General features: G+C 40.5%; 1 protein-coding gene across 2 annotated transcripts in view; it reads right to left on the bottom strand.

Annotated features, from left to right (window-relative positions):
- Positions 1 to 21,330, bottom strand: part of LOC139450448 (uncharacterized) — a 197,897-nt gene that overhangs the window by 90,491 nt on the left and 86,076 nt on the right. For both annotated transcript variants that reach the window (XM_071232164.1, XM_071232157.1), the window contains exon 4: positions 12,149 to 12,210. In XM_071232164.1, coding sequence (XP_071088265.1) covers positions 12,149 to 12,210 — 62 coding nt within the window. The remainder of the gene's footprint in view (positions 1 to 12,148; positions 12,211 to 21,330) is intronic.

Consider the following 21,330-nt stretch of genomic DNA (forward strand, 5'->3'; position numbering starts at 1 on the left):
GCTGCAGCTGCAATTATGAAGAACTCTTTCTCCCATCAATCTTTATCAGTGCATAATGAAATAATCGTATACATTAATAAGTGACATCATGCCACTCCAATCTAATCACAGGACTGACCACGACCCAGTGTCAAGTCACGCACCAAATCATCAGCCAAAGCATCCACAAGGTTACCAATGTAAAAACGTTCATATTTGTTCGACAAGATTTTTCATATTTGTCAATGTAGAAGTAAATATCAATGAAGCGAGTTGTATAAGTATTAGTCATAATGCAGACTAATTTTGTTGATCACAGCCAGTGTTATTGTTGATGGTGCTGGGTGAGGTCAATACCACCAGGTGCCTTTGGCAGACCACAGTAATTCAACAGATTTGGGGTGGCTATAAATGGCATTCTTAGTCTGGTTTGCTTGTTGTTGTTCAACACTGGAACATTCCAGCTACATGACAGGGTCTGTAAATAATCCAAGTCTAGACCAGACAATCCAATGATTGTAATTATGAGCATTGATCCACATTATCAGGGCAGGATGGCACACTATAAATCAAGTCACCGAGTTTGACCACCCAATCCATTAAGCCGCCTCCTATGACCTACATAGGTTGCTGGAGATTAATTCTAACTCTGACACGGACACACAACATAATCACCGTCCCCCACAATACAGGTGTTGTGATTCTCAGTCTTACACAGACTGTGAAACAAAAATATTCCAACAAAATCCATACAAGTCTGTAAGTCAAGATTTCCCTACTTTCTGAAATAAGGAATATAAAGGAAAATCTAACCATTGTGATCTTTAAATATTTTCATTTCAGAGATTAAATACAATCCTACTCATATTATCAATACGAAAACTGAAAATATATTTTTTCGTTCTCTGCCTCCTGGCTAAACATCAACTCCACAAGCTTGATTATCTATGACACACTTATGTTGAAAAACAATGATTAAAAATCACAACTTCTCACCCCCCAAAAATCTAACCACAAAAACTACTTTCTTTCAAACTTTCACCATTAAGACAGTAAAGTAATACTAATAAATATTCAAACAATTCTCCTAGGGCTGGGATGGGTAACTCGGGTACTCGAGTCGGGTGGGTCCTGAATAGGACCCGGATACCCACAGTACTACCCGGACCCATGGTTAGTCAGGTGATATATTGTTTAATAGCAAAAATTATCTAGAACATCCACGGTTGCACTATAAGTGACTAATATTCGCATTTCTCTCTGACTATGCACGCATTCCTTCTGACTTTTATATGTTTGAATAGAGATAAAACTACAGTCAAACTATTCCCAATCGGACATTTGAACCTATCTCTTGAGACCATCAGCAGGTACCCGAGTAGCGTTGGGTAATAGTGGGGTCGGTACCCGGGTAGTAAATTTGGACTCATCCCAGCCCTAAATTCGCCAGTTATTTTTCATCCACTCTTCTAAAGACCTCATTAAAATCTGAGTGGGATCTGACTGTTTAACTGTATACGGCATGGATTTAGCAAGCACTGAAGGTGTGCAATGGGATTCTGTCCTGTATGTGGTGTGCCTGCAGTGTCTCCGAGCTGTAAGGATACTCCACCTCAGTGGTGTCGTGAATGAGTGTAATCCGAGAAAGACCGACCACACGTTGGCGGACACCAGGATTAATGAGGCAACACGACACCTGGAGACATTGCTGTCAAGATAAACCTGGACTTCATAGATACACCACGGTTGGAGAATAACACAATTATTCTTAAAAAAACCACATGACATTGGAGGAGTTACTTCCTGGACAGTATTTAACTTCGACTTGTGATTTGCCATACGGCACATCACATATCACCATGAACACATAATGACTCCTTGATTCAATGTATCAAGTGAACTGGTATATTGGGACAAAGACGTATATACAATCTATATATATCTATATATATCTATATACGTCTTTCATTCAGATAAGAATGACCTTGTTTTAAACACATAACAAAATGACCTTGAGATCTGATTTATCAAGGATATGTTAACTGTTTGATAGGTACTCTTAAAAGTTGGTAGGTAAATAAGAAAACAGATAACTTTATGGATGACAACTTCAGGTTTAATGCCTTAGTGAAGTTTCGATGTAGATTCTTACACTCTCTCAACCATTCCTGCTTGAGTACAGTGTAAGAATTTACATCAAAACTTTGCTAATTCAATAAACCCAAAGTTGTCATCTGTAAAGTTGTGTTTCTTAGCAACAATGTGAATTCCAGTTGTGCATGCCCATATCATTTTAGTGAGAAGATTGACAACAAGAAAATAATACACAGCTGCCCAAAATATTTGCTTTTTGTCTACAATATCCAAGAAAAATATCTCAGAATATTGGAATTAAATGATCAATTCTGACTGCAGAGGCTGATGAGTCAAAAGTTGTTTTGCAATGAAATTGCACCTAACGTAATTTGCACACAAAGCAAAGAAATGCATTTGTGTATAGAGACATGAGGCAAAAAGATTGCACGATGTCTGACCTAGCTACAAATTACAGGCAGCAATGACTTCACAACGAAAGAAGAACCGTGAATTCTATCTAGCTGCGATGAAGCCAAGGAAAACTTTCATAAAACTACCAGATCAGTTTAGTCACTCGGAGTTATTGGATAAATAAAATCGAGAGTTGACCGTCTCAATGCTGCAGGCTCTTTTTCAAATAGGCGCCAAATGTTCCCAATAAGTGTGTCTTTGTTCTTTGAGTCGCATACTCGGTCGATACCCAATGACATCTGTAAAGCGGCCAACATTTCTTTTATTCGTACAAATAAATACTGGCTTTTCTTCACAATAATCTGTCATTTGGGAGATATTTAAAAAATTATGACACGTAGAAGCTAATATTTGAGCTTTCTCTCTTGAGACTTCCGACACAATGTCCGAAAAAATATGCATACACGAGTGTAAATTGAATATGGAGAGTGAGATAGTTCCACAAGCATTTAACACTTATTTCCATTATCAAAGTGTCAGCCGAATGTTTATTTGCGTAATTTGTCTCCAAGTTACGAACCACGTGCCGTTCTATTGGATGCTCTCCCATCTATTCAGTTCCAGCAAGTTGTCCACCCATCCTCATCACCATCACAATAGCCACCTAACCTTCCTGTCACACCATAACTAAAATGATTACCATGCAATATTTAATGCCAAATATTGCCACTTTCGACATATGATATTTGCCAATAATGAGTCAAAGTTCATAACATTCTATTCTGTGCGTATTTGCTAACACCACGTCAGTAAATCTGCCATCCCACTGACATTTTGACAAAGGCTTATCGCAGGCCTGGAAGGTAGACATTTGTGTCTGTTGTGTGTAAAGTAAGCCGCTCTCTGATTGGTCAGATTCGGATGTTATTCTCCAGGGTAAGCTGGATGCGTGTAATGTTCTATTTCAATGAAACAAGAATTAGTTGTTATCATTTGAACATGGGGAATGTAAACTGCTAACTGTAAGCAAAGTTGGGCTGCATTCCAACACTCTGTGAATAGACTTGATTACTGGAATAAGAAAATATATCTAGTGATATAAGCTGCTCTGAGATAAAGTCTGGTACATCTTCCAATAGACTTGGCACTAAAATTAAGAACTTGTGAGTTTTTCATGTTCAAGATGACCAAAATATTCTTTGTTGTACAGTTGAAGCAATATAGTCAGTATGAGATATAAGCCAGATATAGGAAGCACCTGCAATAAGACTGAAACACCCTGACACTGTTTACCACACAGTTTTTGTTCCTGATGTCAATCACTGGATTGTCTAGTCCAGACTTGATTATTTACAGACTGTCGTCATACAGCTGGAATATTGCTGAGTGACACGTTAAACAACAAACATCGTCATAATCATTTTTCCTGTGACAAAGAAATTTCTGAAGCCGCACACAAGAAATTTTTTTTAAAAGATCAAGGTAAATTTGATTTCTTGTCCTTGTTCTTTTCTTCTAATACATTGGATGAATTTATTTTGTTGGTTTTATTTTGATTTTATTGTAAAAAATAGAAATTGATTCATTACATCAGAAGAGAGATTTATATATATCCCAAGGTATTTGCATGGTATTTAAAAGTTCCTACTTCACGTGACCAAATGCAAAAAGAACTGAAAACAAGATAAATGATAAAAAACATTCACTCTTTTTCCAAGTATACTGTACTTATAAAAAAAGAAAGTGTTAAGAATGAACCCTGTGTGTGTCTAATTACTTCAATGATCTTTCTTCCTTTCTCAACACCAACACATCTCAGCCTCGGGGAATAATGTGATTAAATACTGTTTTCCATGAAACAAATGAACAATCATAAACAGACCTTCAAAAACAGATAAAGAATTACCAAGATTACTTTTCCCCAAAATTTAATTAGTACTGCTTAATACACACGAAGATCGTGGACAATTTCACGCACTAGTTTCTCCCCAGTCACGTGACAACTTTACGGGATCGTTGACACTGATTGGTAAGGCCAATTTCTCCAATTTTCACCTTCCAACATGAAAAGGGAGGAAATATGAAAAGATGTGACAGGTATTATTAGTGTCAGGAGGCGTGATGTCATGTGACGGGATGTTGTTTATTGTATCGCTCAGCCAGTAGGACATGTGTATACATCTTAGTGTCAGCTGAGTGGCTGTTACCACCTGGTTCACGTGTGGCTACATCTATACACAGCTGTGTAGAAGGGTGTGCTTTATATAATATACACATACAAGCGTTCATTTCAGTGTCTCCTTGTGGGGATTTGTGTAAGAATTGGTCCCCGACAACCTATGCATGGCACATGTGTCGACTCAATGGAATGGGTGGTCTGACTCGTTACCTGGTTCATAGTGTGTAAACACACTCTAAAAGTTTTTATTGTTGCTCATAATATCAATCACTGGTTTGTCTGGTCCGGATTCTATTATCTACAGATAGCTGTCATTTAGAAGGAGTATTGGTGAGTGAGGTGTTAAACAACAGACAAATATATAATTGTATAAAAGCTAGAACATTTCCACTCTCTTGACAGCAGAAATAGATTGTCAACATTTCAATACTGAAGAACACAAGTTTATCCTGCTATACAATATATATATTTTTTTAGTGTGTATTTCTGGCTAATTTTCCATAATGCAGTTTATTGGTAGTTTAATATATCTAAATAAATATTGTGTGCTAGGCAAAATGGTGCAATATTTCTTAATGTCAATAGAAATATTGCTGAGAGTGCTGTTAAAAAGCAAACGAAAAAAATATCTAAAAGATTTTACCAGATTAATTCATATCCTGTGACAAATGAATCTAAAAGATTTCTATCAGGTAGTTTAAAATATCTGATACAATGTATAACAAAGTCTTACAAAAGGTATATTTGTACAATTTTGTAATAAAGTATGAAGTGTAAAATGTCTGATACAATGTATAACAAAGTCTTACAAAAGGTATATTTGTACAATTTTGTAATACAGTATGTAGCCATGACAGACAAGGCTGGGTTTCCTGGCCGGCAGCTTCCACCAGCATAATGCTAAGTACAATCAGCTGAAACTGTTCTTCTTATTACAAAAACATAAAGTATTTACACAAAATACAAACTCTACTTAACCAGTCTGTCATAACATCATCATGAAGATTACTATACATTATCAACATGCAATGCTTACATGTGTTCCAACCTCAGTTGGCCAATTTGTTCCAAGAAGACAGCAAAATGTATCACCTAAGACCACCAAACTAGAAAAATACCCATCTGAATGTAAACAATAATTTAACACAACAAATTATTCCGGAAAAGGGAACGAAAAAATTCAAACTACTTTTCCTCTTAAGGTTCACTGATAAAAGCTTACAACAATTTTTTCCAGCTAAAATAACAAATCTGACACTGGATGTATATCTAAGGAGGCCTCAGTGCCAGCATAGTCCTCAACAACATAATTTTTTATCTGAAAAAATCTTTGCTTAATTATACTTTCTGAAGAGAGGGAAAATGTACATGCTTTTTAAAGCAAAAACATTCCGATTCTGTAAACAAATATCCATCATTAGTTTGCAAACACTATTATCTTAAGAGGAAAGGAAGTGTTCCACTATGTTCTAAAACATCGGATTTGTGATAAAAATACAATCATTACAAATTGGATGGATTAGGTACTTTTTAAGTAGATTTTTTATAGGACATGTTAGGCCTGAAAGAGTTGCTTGAAAGTAAACTTTTGTAGAAATTCACAAGGTTACACCCAAATATACTGCAGTTATAAGTCAATATATTTACAATTCCATGAGTTTTCCATATATGGTTCCTATTCCATACCAAATATGCGAATTTGAATAAGATCAGTCTCAACTTGGACCGATTCCATGGATCATGAAAGCCCCACAAACCAGTAGTTCTGGTGACACAAGGAGAACCAACTCTCAACTTGCTAATGAAGTCTTTTTCTTGCCATTTTCTCCCATAAGTCATTATTAGCAAAAGTTTTTTTCAGTTTTTACCATAAGGCCAAATATAATTTGTGAGATTTAAAAAACAGCCTTCAACCCTGAGTGCTTTTGAAACAATAAATCTTCTGCTTATTACATGAATGTCAGATATGACAGCCATGAGCTACTCAAACACACTAACAAGCAAGCGAGTGTTTTCTCACACATTTCTGAATAGAAAATAATGGTTCATTTACTCATAAATTATTTTAGTTTAGATTTCTTGGATAAAAGTATCTTCATGTTGAGGTTACCCAGTGTTGAGGGTACCAGCCATCCCCAGCAGACGGCAAGTATACAAACAGATGGCAGCCATCATGTCGCTTCATTCTCGGAGTAGCTCCTTGAACCAGTGTCAAATACTCTGTAACATCACTAGTGAGGTTTCACGTTGTAGCAGATTTGGAATATATACAGTTTCCCTCTATGAGACTTTTCATGGCCCGATTCCATCTACTGATTAAAGAAATTGACAAAATACTCTACAGAGTTCTTGCCATTAGCGCTAATAACCCTGATAAATGGCACGGTGCAGAAAGCCCCTCTGGTGTTTACAAGTCTCTTAACCAAAATATGAACCTATTAAATACTTTCACCTCTTCCCCTCAAACAGTTGGAGTGTTTACCAACCCGAGAAGTAAAATAAGAAAGTGCTACCAGTTAGCTGGCCTGCCAACTGCCATGTTCTCTGTAAGACATATTCACCAAAATGGCTCCTTTCTGGCCCACAGCTAATCCTTCCCAACCAGAAATACTGTATTGACGGATCCTGTCACCTCCATATTGGAGTATTTACAGAAGTCATTACAATCTTATCCTTCCCCTCCAACAAATGGCAAGAGTTTTTGAAGGACCCCTCTAGTATGTTTGCGGAACTGTTTGTCCATGACTGTAATGTAAGAGGCCAGGGTGGACACATTCCTCCATGGTCAGTGGTTGCCAGACCACTAGTGCCAGGTGAAGCACCTCTGTCAGTTGGAACCTGACATGGACCACTCCTTGGACACAGTTGTGTGACTTTCTCTGATAAGACGGACATGTGGGAGACATTTTGAAAGAATGGTGATATTACCAGGCTGTCTGCTGTCAGTCAACCCCAATCTGGAGTGTTTATATCGTGCAGATATCTGGGAATAATACTAATTATTTCACAAGGAGTCACAGGCTATGCTGGTAACACCATTGTAACTTAGTATTACTCTATCCTGTACAAAGTCTCTGTCGAACCTACAAATCAAGTGTCACATGCTATGCTGGTCAATACCATTGTAACTTAGTACTGCTCTATACTGTACAAAGACCTCCCGGTATATACATGATCTGCCGAACCCACAAATCAAGTGTCACATGCTATGCTGGTCAATTCCATTGTAACTTAGTCCTGCTCTAAACTGTAAAAAGACCTCCTGGTATATACATACTCTGCCAAACCCACAAATCAAGTGTCACATGCTATGCTGGTCAATACCATTGTAACTTAGTACTGCTCTATACTGTACAAAGACCTCCCGGTATATACATGATCTGCCGAACCCACAAATCAAGTGTCACATGCTATGCTGGTCAATACCATTGTAACTTAGTACTGCTCAATACTGTACAAAGACTCTGCAGAACCTACAAATCAAGTGTCACATGCTATGCTGGTCAATACCATTGTAACTTAGTACTGCTCTATACTGTACAAAGACCTCCCGGTATATACATGATCTGCCGAACCCACAAATCAAGTGTCACATGCTATGCTGGTCAATTCCATTGTAACTTAGTCCTGCTCTAAACTGTAAAAAGACCTCCTGGTATATACATACTCTGCCAAACCCACAAATCAAGTGTCACATGCTATGCTGGTCAATACCATTGTAACTTAGTACTGCTCTATACTGTACAAAGACCTCCCAGTATATACATACTCTGCCGAGCCTACAAATCAAGTGTCACATGCTATGCTGGTTAATGATCACCTCAGTGTCCACCAAATCGCTCCGATCCCGCTCGGTCACTGTAGGTCAGCTTCTCACACCTGAACTTGTTGCTATGGTATTCATACAGGCAGGTTTTGACAAACAGTTTCTATGGTAACCTTATATATAGGCATGATAATCTATTTAAGGGTAACTTTTAAACACTGATCCTATTAATCAGTCAGAGAACATGATGAATGCAGTTACATTTATGGATGCATTTCTGCCTTAGATAACTAATCCACAGATTTACCTTCATGAAATATTAATTTATTCTGTCACTGTTGATGTATTTTGAATTGACTTCCATATTATTTGCATTTATGGAGGAATAAATGTGTGCACAGGTGTTTATGCTTATATCTCCCTAAATGCCAAACATATTGCAGTCATGTTCTTATAAATAGATATGTCGACAATAATAAGTTTACAAACTGCTTATTCTCTGTTGACCATATGGTCCTGATTATACCATTATACGACCACATGCATATCACCTAAGAACACTTGCATTGCACCATAACAACCATGCCACCAAAAGCCACTCACCCCCCTTGTCCCCTCTAACAAACAAACACACAGCTTCTTCCATGAATCTATCCCTCTCCCCTCCCACCATTCAACCACCACCTATCCCTACCCCACACATTACCACCCTGGGCGGTCAGGCAGCCTAGTGCTTAAAGCGTTCGCTCGTCACGCCGAAGATCTGGGTTCGATTCCCCACATGGGCATAATGTATTAAGGCCATTTCTGGTGTCCACCACCGTGATATTGCTGGAATATTGCTAAAAGCGGCGTAAAACCATACTCACTTACTCATTACCACCCTAAGCCTTCTATTCCCAACGCAAACCTCATTTTTCAACCACCATGTCCCCCCCGACACCGCATATCACCTCCCTTTACCCTATTCTACCACCAGCATCACATTTCAACCACACCCATCCCTACCCTACACATCACCCATCCTAACCCCCCACCCCCAACCACAATCATCCCCTTTTCCCCCCAACACACACATACACCTGTCTCCAATGCACATTCCCCTCCCCACATCGAACTACCCCCTCTTCCTCTCAACCAACAGGCACCCAAGCTGACTCACCTAATCTTGTCATCACTCTCTTTACCCCCTACTACCCCTTCTACAACCGAACCCCCTCCTCCACCATCTCCCCCTCCTTCCCCCAAAGCGTCCCCTGCCTCCAGGAAGTGTCAGCCTGGTGCCAGGGATCCTCCTCTGGGGGTAGATTCAATTCTCACCTCCAGTGACTAGTCTGCCTGAGTCCCATATCATAGCAATCTTACACAATACACAGCTTATTATAAAGGATATTTCAACAGTCAGGCGGATTACATGGCATTACAAGAGATTTCTTTGAACATAAATTGTGAGAAAACTATATGACAAACAGTTTGACCCCCTAATCCCCCAAACAACAAAAGCAGGTCAGGAAAAGAGCATCTAAGATAGCAACTATTATTGGAATGTCATGGGGTTTTGTCGCCCTACAGGGGAGGTAATTATGTTGTCAGTGTGGATTTGTCTCCCCCTGACAAAACTCTTTGATGTTGAAAACCATGATTTAGCTATGAATAAACATGGCCAATCATTAACTACTCCAACTTCACTATCGTACTGGCTGAAGAATAAAAGAAAAGCTGAGTTGAGAAAATGACTGGGCATTAGTTGGGGGCATTTGTACATTGTGCTCAGATACATACTTAATAACAATGATCAACTCGACTGAGGTCGGTGATGGGTGGCAGTGGGAGGCACACTGATCACAGTCAAAGGGGGAGGTTTACAGACAAACACAGGGTCTAGAAGCAGCATTTGAAATTTGTTTCAACAAAAGACTAATCCAAAAGACTATTGTAAACATTGATTCACTGATCCTCAGAGTCATTCCTGCTTTTCAAGGGAGAAAATGTTTACTATGATTACATTTCTGTCAGTTTTATTCAGTTCCAGTTTGTAACAAAATTGATGCCTTGTTCAGGTTCAGGGTTATAGCCATCAAATGCTACTAGTCAATGGTGAGTACCATCATTGGATTATTACTTGTCCTCACGATTTTGTAGTCCCCGATTAGCGGGCAAGCACGATTTTCAAAGACAGTAAAGAGGTTGTGATGAATTAGCACTAAGTTTGTTTGTTGTTTAACGCTGCACTCAGCAACATTCCAGCTATATGACGGGTCTGTAAATAATCGAGTCTGGACCAGACAAACCATTGATTGACATCATGAGCATCTATCCGCGCAATTGGGATACGATGACATGCATCAACCAAGTCAGTGAACTTGACCACCCGATCCCATTAGTTGCCTTTTACGACAAGCATAGTTGCCTTTAATGGCAAGCATGGGTTGCTCAAGACCTATCCTACCCAGATCTTCACGGGTCACATGAACACTGTGAACAGAACAGCTAATCCCATAAACCATGGTGAAGCAGAACAGTGTCCGTCATGTAGAATCTTTCACAGAATCTGTTACCTCAGCACATATTTTATTATGATTCCTATGAACTGGTACAGCAGTTGAACATGCTACTGTATCTACCGCAGATGATAGTATTGGTTAATAGTTCTTATCACTGGACTATAAAAGTAAATATCTTCTTCATATGTGAAGTGCTTTTCCTCTTTCACAAAGTTCATCCGTGCATAACTTCGTAATAACTGATGAGTGAGTGAGTATGGTTTTACGCCGCTTTGAGCAATAGTCCAGCAATATCACGGCGGGGGACACCAGAAATGGGCTTCACACATTGTACCCATGTCGGGAATCGAACCCGGGTCTTCGGCGTGACGAGCCAACGCTTTAACCACTAGGCTACCCGACCGCCCCTAATAACTGATGAACTGATGAACTCGGTGAAGCAGGAAAAGTACTTTTCACAAGATGATGGCCAAGATGTTTTGGCCATCCTAGTTACTTTGTTTTTTTCTATTGCACCAGTCAAGTATGGACATCTTATATATATATATCTTAATACTTGATTAGCATACAAACAAATTGAATTGTAAGTACTGTATTCGACGTAACAAGCGCCCTGCTCTAATAAGCGCCCACAGCGACATTTGCTAAGATATTAGCGAGTGATGTGCTTTATTCCGATTTGCCGGAAGGCGACGATGTCAGTGACAATCCACAGTCTGGTCCCAAGAACAAACAGCCAGATATGTCATGATGACCTGTAATGGAATTATTTCTCAAACAGAGAAGCTGGTGAATGATGATGGTGTGAGGGATGATCCATCAGAGCACGATGACAGCCACTGAACCAGGTGACAGTCATTTCCTAGCATCACCATCCAAGATCTATTCCTACTCATCAAGCACTTGGACCATCTCATCCTCATTTCAGGAGCCAGAACAACAAGCTTGTAACACTTGTGAAGCATTCTAACCCAGAATCTTCCCTATGGGATTGAGTGAGTGAGTGAGTATGGTTTTACGCCGCTTTTAGCAATATTCCAGCAATATCACGGCGGGGGACACCAGAAATGGGCTTCATACATTGTACCCATGTTGGGAATCAAACCCGGGTCTTCGGCGTGACGAGCGAACGCTTTAACCACTAGGCTACCCGACCGCACCCCCTATGGGATTGGGTATGGGGCAAAATATGGTAGTTCTAAAGTACTACATCAGTTAAATCTTTGCACTTACCTTTACTAAAAGCTGTTATTATGAACTTAAAGCCTTTCCCGGAAGGGCCCTCATCATCCGTCCTGAAAACAGAAGCACCTGTTAGAAACCATTCTCCAACATCACTTGAATATAGGTTTCAGTTCATTATCAATTCAGAGCACATGACGCAAGCCCAAGGTGTCACAATTTGCTCTGCAGACTTGCCTCCCTTAGGTGTGCCAGAAACCTATGATTATGGGGCATGAATCCCTTATTTGGCCTATTCATGTTGTATGCACCATACACATGCTCATGGGTTTCACCAAAATGGTAACCATCATCAACCTGCATCACTTCTGGCTTTCCTTTAACATTATGCTGACAGGACAAAACAAAACTGAGGCCCAACTCACTCACTCACTCAGTCTAATTCCACTGTTGTCATTGATGTGGACAGGTGGAAATTATTTTTTTCTGCTTTTAGATTGGATAATTCTTTTGCTCTAGGAAAGACAGGCAAAAATGACAAAATAAAATGTCATTTAATTTAACTAAATGTATCACAACAGATAACTTTATTTTATTTGGGGCAGATAGTTCATATATCCAAAAGGTGAATATCATATAGTTTATAGAATATTGTTACTGTTTCTGCATTGATCGTTTGCACTAAAAAAAACTTGTATCTTGTATGTTGTTTAGTTCTAAAGACAGATTTCAAATTGAGATTCCTTAGAAAATGTTAGTTTTACATACATTATTTCTAACAGGTTTTGCACTGACATTTCACCACCCACTTACTCACTCAGCAAGAGCAATAGTTTAATCTGATGGCAGTCTTCAACCCTAATCATTAGTCAAACCCAAAATGTAAAATTTATTCAATCTAGTAAGCTCAATTGACAGTAATCTAAACACAACATCTAAAAACTACTGAAAAAGTTGCCGTAAAGACAGGTCTGGACCAGGAGACAAAACATTCTAGCAAAGACTGATGGGGACATGGACGGCCATCTGTACCAGGTCAGACCATCACAGCTGTCCACAATTAAGCAATTGCTACATTCCGGCATTACCCCCTCCCTCCACCGACTGAGCTGGCCATGCAGGGAGGATGTTCCTGCCATGGTGTACAGATACACACTGACATATGGTTGATATACATTTATGCCTCCTCCACATCCTACTCCTCCTCAGTGTCATGTTGCTACCAGTCACTCAGTACATCACAGCCAACAATACCCCAGTGTCCCCAGGAACATAGTCCAACTCCAGGTTTAACAAAGCAGGGAAAACATTTTGTGGAAACAATGATACTGCCAAAGCAGCATCTCCAAAGCATATAAATAACTCAAGCAGGGCTAATTAAATACAGATCTGAAGCAATGATAATGAGCATAAGTTCCCCTGTAAATAGTCATCTGAGTGCAATCTTGGTGAATGGGGCAGAAGAGAAGGAATTCCCATGTCTATTATGATAGGGAACAAGCACCTGCTCCTCCCATCACAGCTAAGTAATTGTGCCTATAGTGCCCCTAGGAATAAGCTACCTTGGAGCCTGGCAGCATGAGGAGAATGGGCTATGGCCTATGTTATCCCAGGCCTCAATGGTGCTGGCTTAACCTCTGCTATCTGTTGCTGGCTAATAAAACAACTTTATGCCATGTAGATTGGGCAAAAACACAGTCCCATTGCACCTGTGGGTGCTGTTGTTGCATGCTGATGGGAAGAAGACTAATTGTCAGAATCGGATACCTGTCGTAGTAGCTGGAACAATAACAGTAATAACAGTTCGAGCTGTAAACACTTGCTGTGAAGAACATAGTGCCATGACGGAATAGGAGGTGCTTTCTTGTCTTACAGGTTATCTGTTTAACTGGATCATTAAGTCTCAACATTAGCTGCTTTAATGACCAAAAAACAAACCCTTGGTCATTCTTGAGTTACACTCACATGGCTCCATGTTTGAAACCTTTACTTTGCTTATTGTCATTCTAGAGTTTATTTCATTGTTCACAAATCTCTTAAATGTTTGCTTGGGACATTTATCATGGCAGTCTGTTCATATTCTAGTATACATTACAAAAAAAGTTTTTCTTCTTGTCATTTGAATTATTCCTTGCATTCTTGTGAAATCTAGCATGTAAGTATATACACAATCTCTTTCTCTACCCATAACGTCTAGATCTTGTCTTGGCATACTGAATCAAGATCATTTGTTATTTCTGGATGTACTTGGGTCATATTAGGATGCATCTTCCCGAGTCAAGAGAGTAAACTGACTATAAAAGTCCAGTTTCCACCCTTGCCGAACTAGGCTGGTATATTGGAGTTACATTTTGTCTGGACTAACGAGTCTATGCATAGTCCAATCAAAATCGCGCACCGAAATCAAAATCCGCTTCGTAAATTGTCGTGCAGATTTCGATCGATTGCAGGATTTGCAAAGCATGTGCACCACCAACTCGTTGTCAGCAGATATTTTCCAAATCTTTTCGTGTTTTTAATCAAGGTGCTCATGTGATTTGATGCACTCTGCGATGTAAGACCCGTTTTATCACAATATAAATCTTGATTATCGATCAGATCATCCTGACTAATTGCCACCATTTTGTGTGAAGCAAACGCAAGTGATACGAGAAGGTGGAATCTGATTGGTGCATAGGAGAGGCTTAGAAGCGACATAATTGGTAATAGCCACTGGTGGCACAAACGATCGAGCCAAGTAATTCCGGCCTTGTTCGGCAAGGGTGGAAACTGGACTTTTAAAGTCAGTTAACTCCCTTGCCTCGGGAAGATGTTTAGGATGTGAAACAACACATACATCAACACACTTTCAGTACTACATATATTCTGCAACCATGGGGATATGTGTTCTGATGGCCTAGCTTCCTCCTGAACAGATAAGCATCATTCTCATTTTGTCTTCCTCCAAGCTTACAATATCCTATCCTATTCTACTCCATCCTTCCTATACCAACAACTCTGGCAATGTCGACCACCCTGTCCCACTACTCTAATGTTAGTCCTGTTTCCATCAAAGAATGACCTTATCCCCTTCTTCACTGATCAACCTCCCTGCCACTAAAAGACACTGCCCATCCTTCATAAACCTTCACTGCTGCTACAATATGTCCACATCCCTGTCCCATCCTTCCTATACATATCCTGTTGCCACCAAATGTCCACCTCTTTGTCCAACCATATTCCCTCCTTTCTATACCACCCCTGCTGCCACGAAAAGTCCACATCTCTGTCCAGCCTTGTCCCATCCTTCCTATATTAATCCTACTCCCACCAAATGTCCACCAAATGCCCAACCCTGACATGCCTTCCTGTACCAGTCCTGTTGCCACCAAATGTCCACCTCCCTTCTCCGTCCTTCCTATACCATCCCTGCTTCCACCAAATGTTCACTTCCCTGCCCAATCCTGACCCCTCCTTCCTGTTTCATCCCTGCTTCCACCAAATGTGCACCTCCCTGCCCAATCCTGACCCCTCCTTCCTATACCATCCCTGCTTCCACCAAATGTTCACTTCCCTGCCCAATCCTGACCCCTCCTTCCTATACCATCCCTGCTTCCACCAAATGTTCACTTCCCTGCCCAATCCTGACCCCTCCTTCCTGTTCCATCCCTGCTTCCACCAAATGTGCACCTCCCTGCCCAATTCTGACCCCTCCTTCCTATACCATCCCTGCTTCCACCATTGTTCACTTCACTGCCCAATCCTGACCCCTCCTTCCTGTTCCATCCCTGCTTCCACCAAATGTGCACCTCCCTGCCCAATCCTGACCCTCCTTCCTATACAATCCCTGCTTCCACCAAATGTTCACTTCACTGCCCAATCCTGACCCCTCCTTCCTGTTCCATCCCTGCTTCCACCAAATGTGCACCTCCCTGCCCAATCCTTACCCCTCCTTCCTGTTCCATCCCTGCTTCCACCAAATGTCTATCTCCCTGCCCAATCCTGACCCCTCCTTCCTGTTCCATCCCTGCTTCCACCAAATGTGCACCTCCCTGCCCAACCCTGCCCCTCCTTCCAATACCATCCCTGCTTCCACCAAATGTGTATTGCTTGCTGTCCATCCCCTACTCCTTCCTTTCATTCCATCTTCAATTATCTGGTTGTCGCCTCCCAACACTAATACCTCTGCAGTTCCTATCAGCATGTGTCCCAGATCCCAATAAATCCCCCAGCTTACAGCTTTCCCCAGATTTCAACAGGCAGCCTGCTTGACTCCATACAAATTTCACCATATTAGTGAACATCATTATGAGCAGAGTTATAGAAGCCTTATCGCAGTTGCTGCACAAGTGTTAATTCCTGCATTCCATGACAGCGGTCTGTCACTGATACTAGACTGATATGCTGATCCTGGCACTAATACTACCACTACAATGATGTTGGGCTCTCCTCAAGGTAGCTTCAAGGGATGCATCCCAGTGACATTCATATTCCCTATATGGGATTAACTGATTGATTATCTTGTTTAGCCAGCTTTCAACCATATCACTGATGTCAGGTCTATATGTAATCATATCTTAAGCTGGTCAAAAAGGGACATTCAATGACCTTCAAATCATTCAACTTGATAATGTGACTTGTTCTACCATCTGCCATGTTGTCCTACCGTTACCTATTCAGCTGCTTTACACTAACAACAATTAAAGATGCACCATCAGCACTTGACGGTTGTCTATTCTAGGTCTCCTTTAGCCTATCACTTACAAAGTCTTCGACCGCATCCGTGGTCTAGCGGTAGAGCGGAAGGTCTGGGGTTCAATCATCGGCTGCGTCATACAAAAAGATGTTAAAAGATGGTACTTGTTGTTACCCTGTCTGGCGCTCGGCAATAAGGGGCTAAAACAAGGACTGGTTGGTTCAGAGTCTGTATACTGTGTCTGAGTGGGGTATTCATGTTAAACTGCAGCATGGTATCTCAGTAGGCTAGCACTTTCAATCTGCATCAGTCCAAACTAATACAAGCAGCCACACACACACACACACACACATGTGCATGCATGTTGCTATGTAAGTGCAATTGTAATCTTGGACGCGATGTTAACCCAATTTTACCTCACCTTACAAAGTCTCCACTGTGATACATGATCTGCAGAGGACTGTAGTACAATAATACCTAAGGATATGTGCCACCTTACAATGTATTCTCTTTATAAGTAATTTTCCATGTCAATTCATGGAAATAAGCAAATACTTAAACCAAGGGTCAAATTAGTCACAACAATTTGTTTCCTCAATTAATATGAAAATGTATGATAAACTCAGTTTTGGATAAATTATATTACAACTCAATAACTGTCCCTCCAGTAGGGCTGTGACAAATCCAAATTTACTACCCAGGTACCCAACCCTCTAATACCCGAACCTACCCGGGTACCCACTGTAGGTCTCAAAAGATGGGAACAAAATGTCTGACTGGGAATTGTTTTACTGTAGCCCTAGTTAAAACTTTTCAGAAACATGCGTACACTGAGGTTGCTGAAGTTTTGTTCACTCAAACATATACAAGTCAAAAGGAATGTGTGCATTGTCAGAAAGAAATGCGAACATTAGCAACTTGTAGTGAAACAACTGAGTTATAGCGAGTTTTTGTCATTAAACAATATATCACGTAACCATGGGTCCGGGTAGTACTGTGGGTACCCGGGTGCTACTCAGGACTGACCCGAGCCGAGTACCCAAGTTACCCTTCCCAGCCCTACCCTCCAGACACTTCATCAGTACCGGTATGTCCATGACCACAGCTTTAGCTTCACGGTCCTGTCCTACCAATAACACTGCAATGGACTTAGGAAGACCAGCAACTAGTAGTGTTTACACTGTACTTTAAACTCACAGCCAGCTCTGGGAGATGTCCATGCTCTCTGGTGCTGAGCAAGGAGTAATTCCAGAACTCGCAGCCACATCTGTGACAACGCTCACAGCACCATCTGTGACAGGGCTTCTGGTGATCACATATTGATCCCAACACTACCAAGATTACTCTCTGCACTCAAATCATCAAAAACACAATTTTCCAATTTATTCTGGCTAAAGTGAATACTTACAAGCTGGTCTACTAGATGCAAGTAATGCTTCCTGGAAACACTTTCTAATTCACTGACTTTCTATTTGACAGAATCTTACTCACATTCTTGATGGAGAGCTTATCATGGATATTACCATCTTATTTGCCAACCCTTTGCATTTAACATCACTTTTTATGGGGTCTCTGTTTGACATTCTGATTGCGACTTCTCAAAAATTAAAAATCAGTTCTGAAACTATCAAAATATTTTTAAAATATTTTCACTCTCTAATTTGTAATATGAAACAAACTTATATTTTCATATCTCTTCCATAGTGGCATGCTGCTTCAGCAACTTGTTGTTTGTTGCTGAACACCACACTCAGGAATATTCCAGCTGTATGACGTGGTCTCTGAATAATCAAGTCTTTACCCGACAATCTTTTTGTTGATATTATGGAAATACAAACCATTGGGGCATGATGATATTCCATCAACCGAGACACCAACCTGATCACCTGGTCCCACTTGCACAAAGCAATCTCAGCGCTATGACTATTGTAAGCCTATGTTAAAGTATAGGAGTTGCAATCATCTTAGCGCTAAGATTGCTTGTGCAAGTGGGCCCTGATCCCTTAACCATGCCTCATACAACAAGCACAAGTTGCATAGGATCAGTTCTAGTCCAGAATGTCCATGAGGAAGAACATACTCAGAAATGTTATATGCCTATCCATAATGGAAGCTGGCATCCATCAATCATTGTTTCAATATTTCCAGTTATATCGAATTTATGTACGCCTTTTTTAAATATATTGCAAATGTTCCCAATGAACTGTAAACATTTTCTCTTATTTCATTCAACTCACAGAGAGTTGTTTAAGACTCTTAAATTTTATACATAGAAACCTATAAGCTGTTCTTTCCAGGAAATATTCAGCTGATTACATCTTATCATTTTTATCCAACCTTTCAAATATCAAAATGCCATAGCCGACCTGATTTGTTTTCACATGAATTGCAACCTCTTGAAATTCAGTCAATAAGTTAAAAGCCAACATTATTAAACCTTCACTTTAGTTCCTATTTATGGAAATAACATAATAGCACTTCAATATTCAGCCATGAGGACTTAGTACTTTGTGTGCATGATCACAGAATCTTCAGGCATTGTCAAGCCTGCATCATCGGTACTATGGGTGCATGATCACTGAATCTTCAGGGGCGTAAAACCAAACTCACTCACTCACTCACTCACGCATAGGTAAGGCAGCATGGCAGTATGTGTGCATGAGCAGAGATGATCAGAGGGACTCAACAAATTCCTGCTAGTCTGCTTGTAAACAAAAGTGTTTAAGCCAGGAAAAGCAGTGGTTGATATTATGAGCAATGTCCCACACCATCAGGGTACAAAGTCAGGCAATCACCAAGCATGACAACCCTCTTACATCAAGCAATAGAGTGCAGCAAACTATTCCATCCTGAATCCCCTGGGACATAGACTAGGTAGCATGGTACTATGGGCATGATCACAGAATGTCCAATGGCATATTGAGTGATTGATTGATTGATTGGTTGGTTGGTTGGTTGGTTGGTTGGTTGGTTGGTTGGTTGGTTGGTTGGTTGATTGATTGATTGATTGATTGATTGATTGAGTTGAAATTAACACTATTTTGAACAGTATTTCAGTAATATCACATGTTCGGCATAAAACTGAAGTGATGAAGGTCATACGACTTCTACCACTCTCGGTAATCAAGATTAGCATTGGTATGGTGGAAAACCTTAAAAGATAATAAGGGAGAAACCATGATTATAGGTTTTGCCTAAAGGACACATCTGTGCACAGTGTTTGTTTTTGTTTGTTGTTTAATGCCACACTCAGCAATATTCGAGCTATATGATGGGCAGTCAATAAATAATCAAGTCTAGACCAGGCAATCCAGTGATTGATGTCATGAACATCTATCCATGCAATTGGGAGACGATGACATGCATCAACCAAGTCAGTGAGCTTGACCTACCAATCCTGTTAGTCGCCTCTTACTGCAAGCATGGGTTGCTGAAGACCTATTCTACCCCAGTGCACAGCGAATTGTAGCTCTCGGGGAAACTGAGCTGCTTGTGCCCACCAATGATATAGACTGAAGGCAACATGGTACTGTGAGTGTATGTCTGCTGGCTGCACTTACTGGAGCGTAAGGAGATACTGCCGCTCCTTCAGTGTAGTACTGGATCACTACCAGTGTTTGACATCTGCCAGGAAATCTAGTAGACATCCCAGGAGTCAGTCATGCTAAATAAATCACACACAATTGGCCTTCATAACTCACTGGCTTATTGAGTATGTAACAACAGTCCATGTTAAACAGGAGTCTACGGTGGTTGTGCATGGGCTCGTTCCTGTGGGCTGTGTCAGGTGTCCCTAGCTCAACATGCCATTAGAAGGAGGAGGGGTATATACGTCATATCAACTCAGCATGCCATACAGAGGATATACAAGTCATATCAACACAGCATCATCTTACAGGTGATACACCAAATATATCAACTCCACATTCCATGGCATGGGGCAAACAAGTCGTGAATATTGGTTACATATCAACTGCACTGTGAGTGAGTGAGTGAGTGAGTGAGTGAGTGAGTGAGTGAGTGAGTGAGTGAGTGAGTGAGTGAGTGAGTGAGTGAGTGAGTGAGTTTTAAGCTGGGCGAGTGAATTTTTGGGTGAGTTTTTGGATGAGTGAGTGAGTTTTGGGGTAGGAGGGTAGGAGCACGAGTGAGTGATGTTTTAGGTATTTCTAGGAATATTCCAACAATTTCATAGCAGTTGGCTGCACTTTCCAATTTCTAGTGAATGTCATTGACAAGTGATAGCTGTGGATTGCCACCCTCCAAACACTTTACAAACTCGAAAGCTGTAAGATGTTTATGGTTTTGTTTGTTTGACAATAACATGTCAACATATTCTTTTCATGATCGAATTAGCAAAAAGGCGGGAAGGCTCTAACGCAGACCCGCCAAACTGTTCCATACATAAAACATTTCCGGCTACATATCAACGTTTGTTTGTTTGTTTGTTGTTTAACGCCAAACTCAGCATTATTCCAGCTATATGACAACAATCTGTAAATAATTGAGCCTGCACCAGACAATCCAGTGATTGACATCATGAGCATCGATCCACACCATT

Source organism: Haliotis cracherodii, unplaced genomic scaffold (assembly GCF_022045235.1).
Source record: "Haliotis cracherodii isolate W230 unplaced genomic scaffold, xgHalCrac1.p SCAF_10, whole genome shotgun sequence".
Taxonomy (NCBI): domain Eukaryota; kingdom Metazoa; phylum Mollusca; class Gastropoda; order Lepetellida; family Haliotidae; genus Haliotis; species Haliotis cracherodii.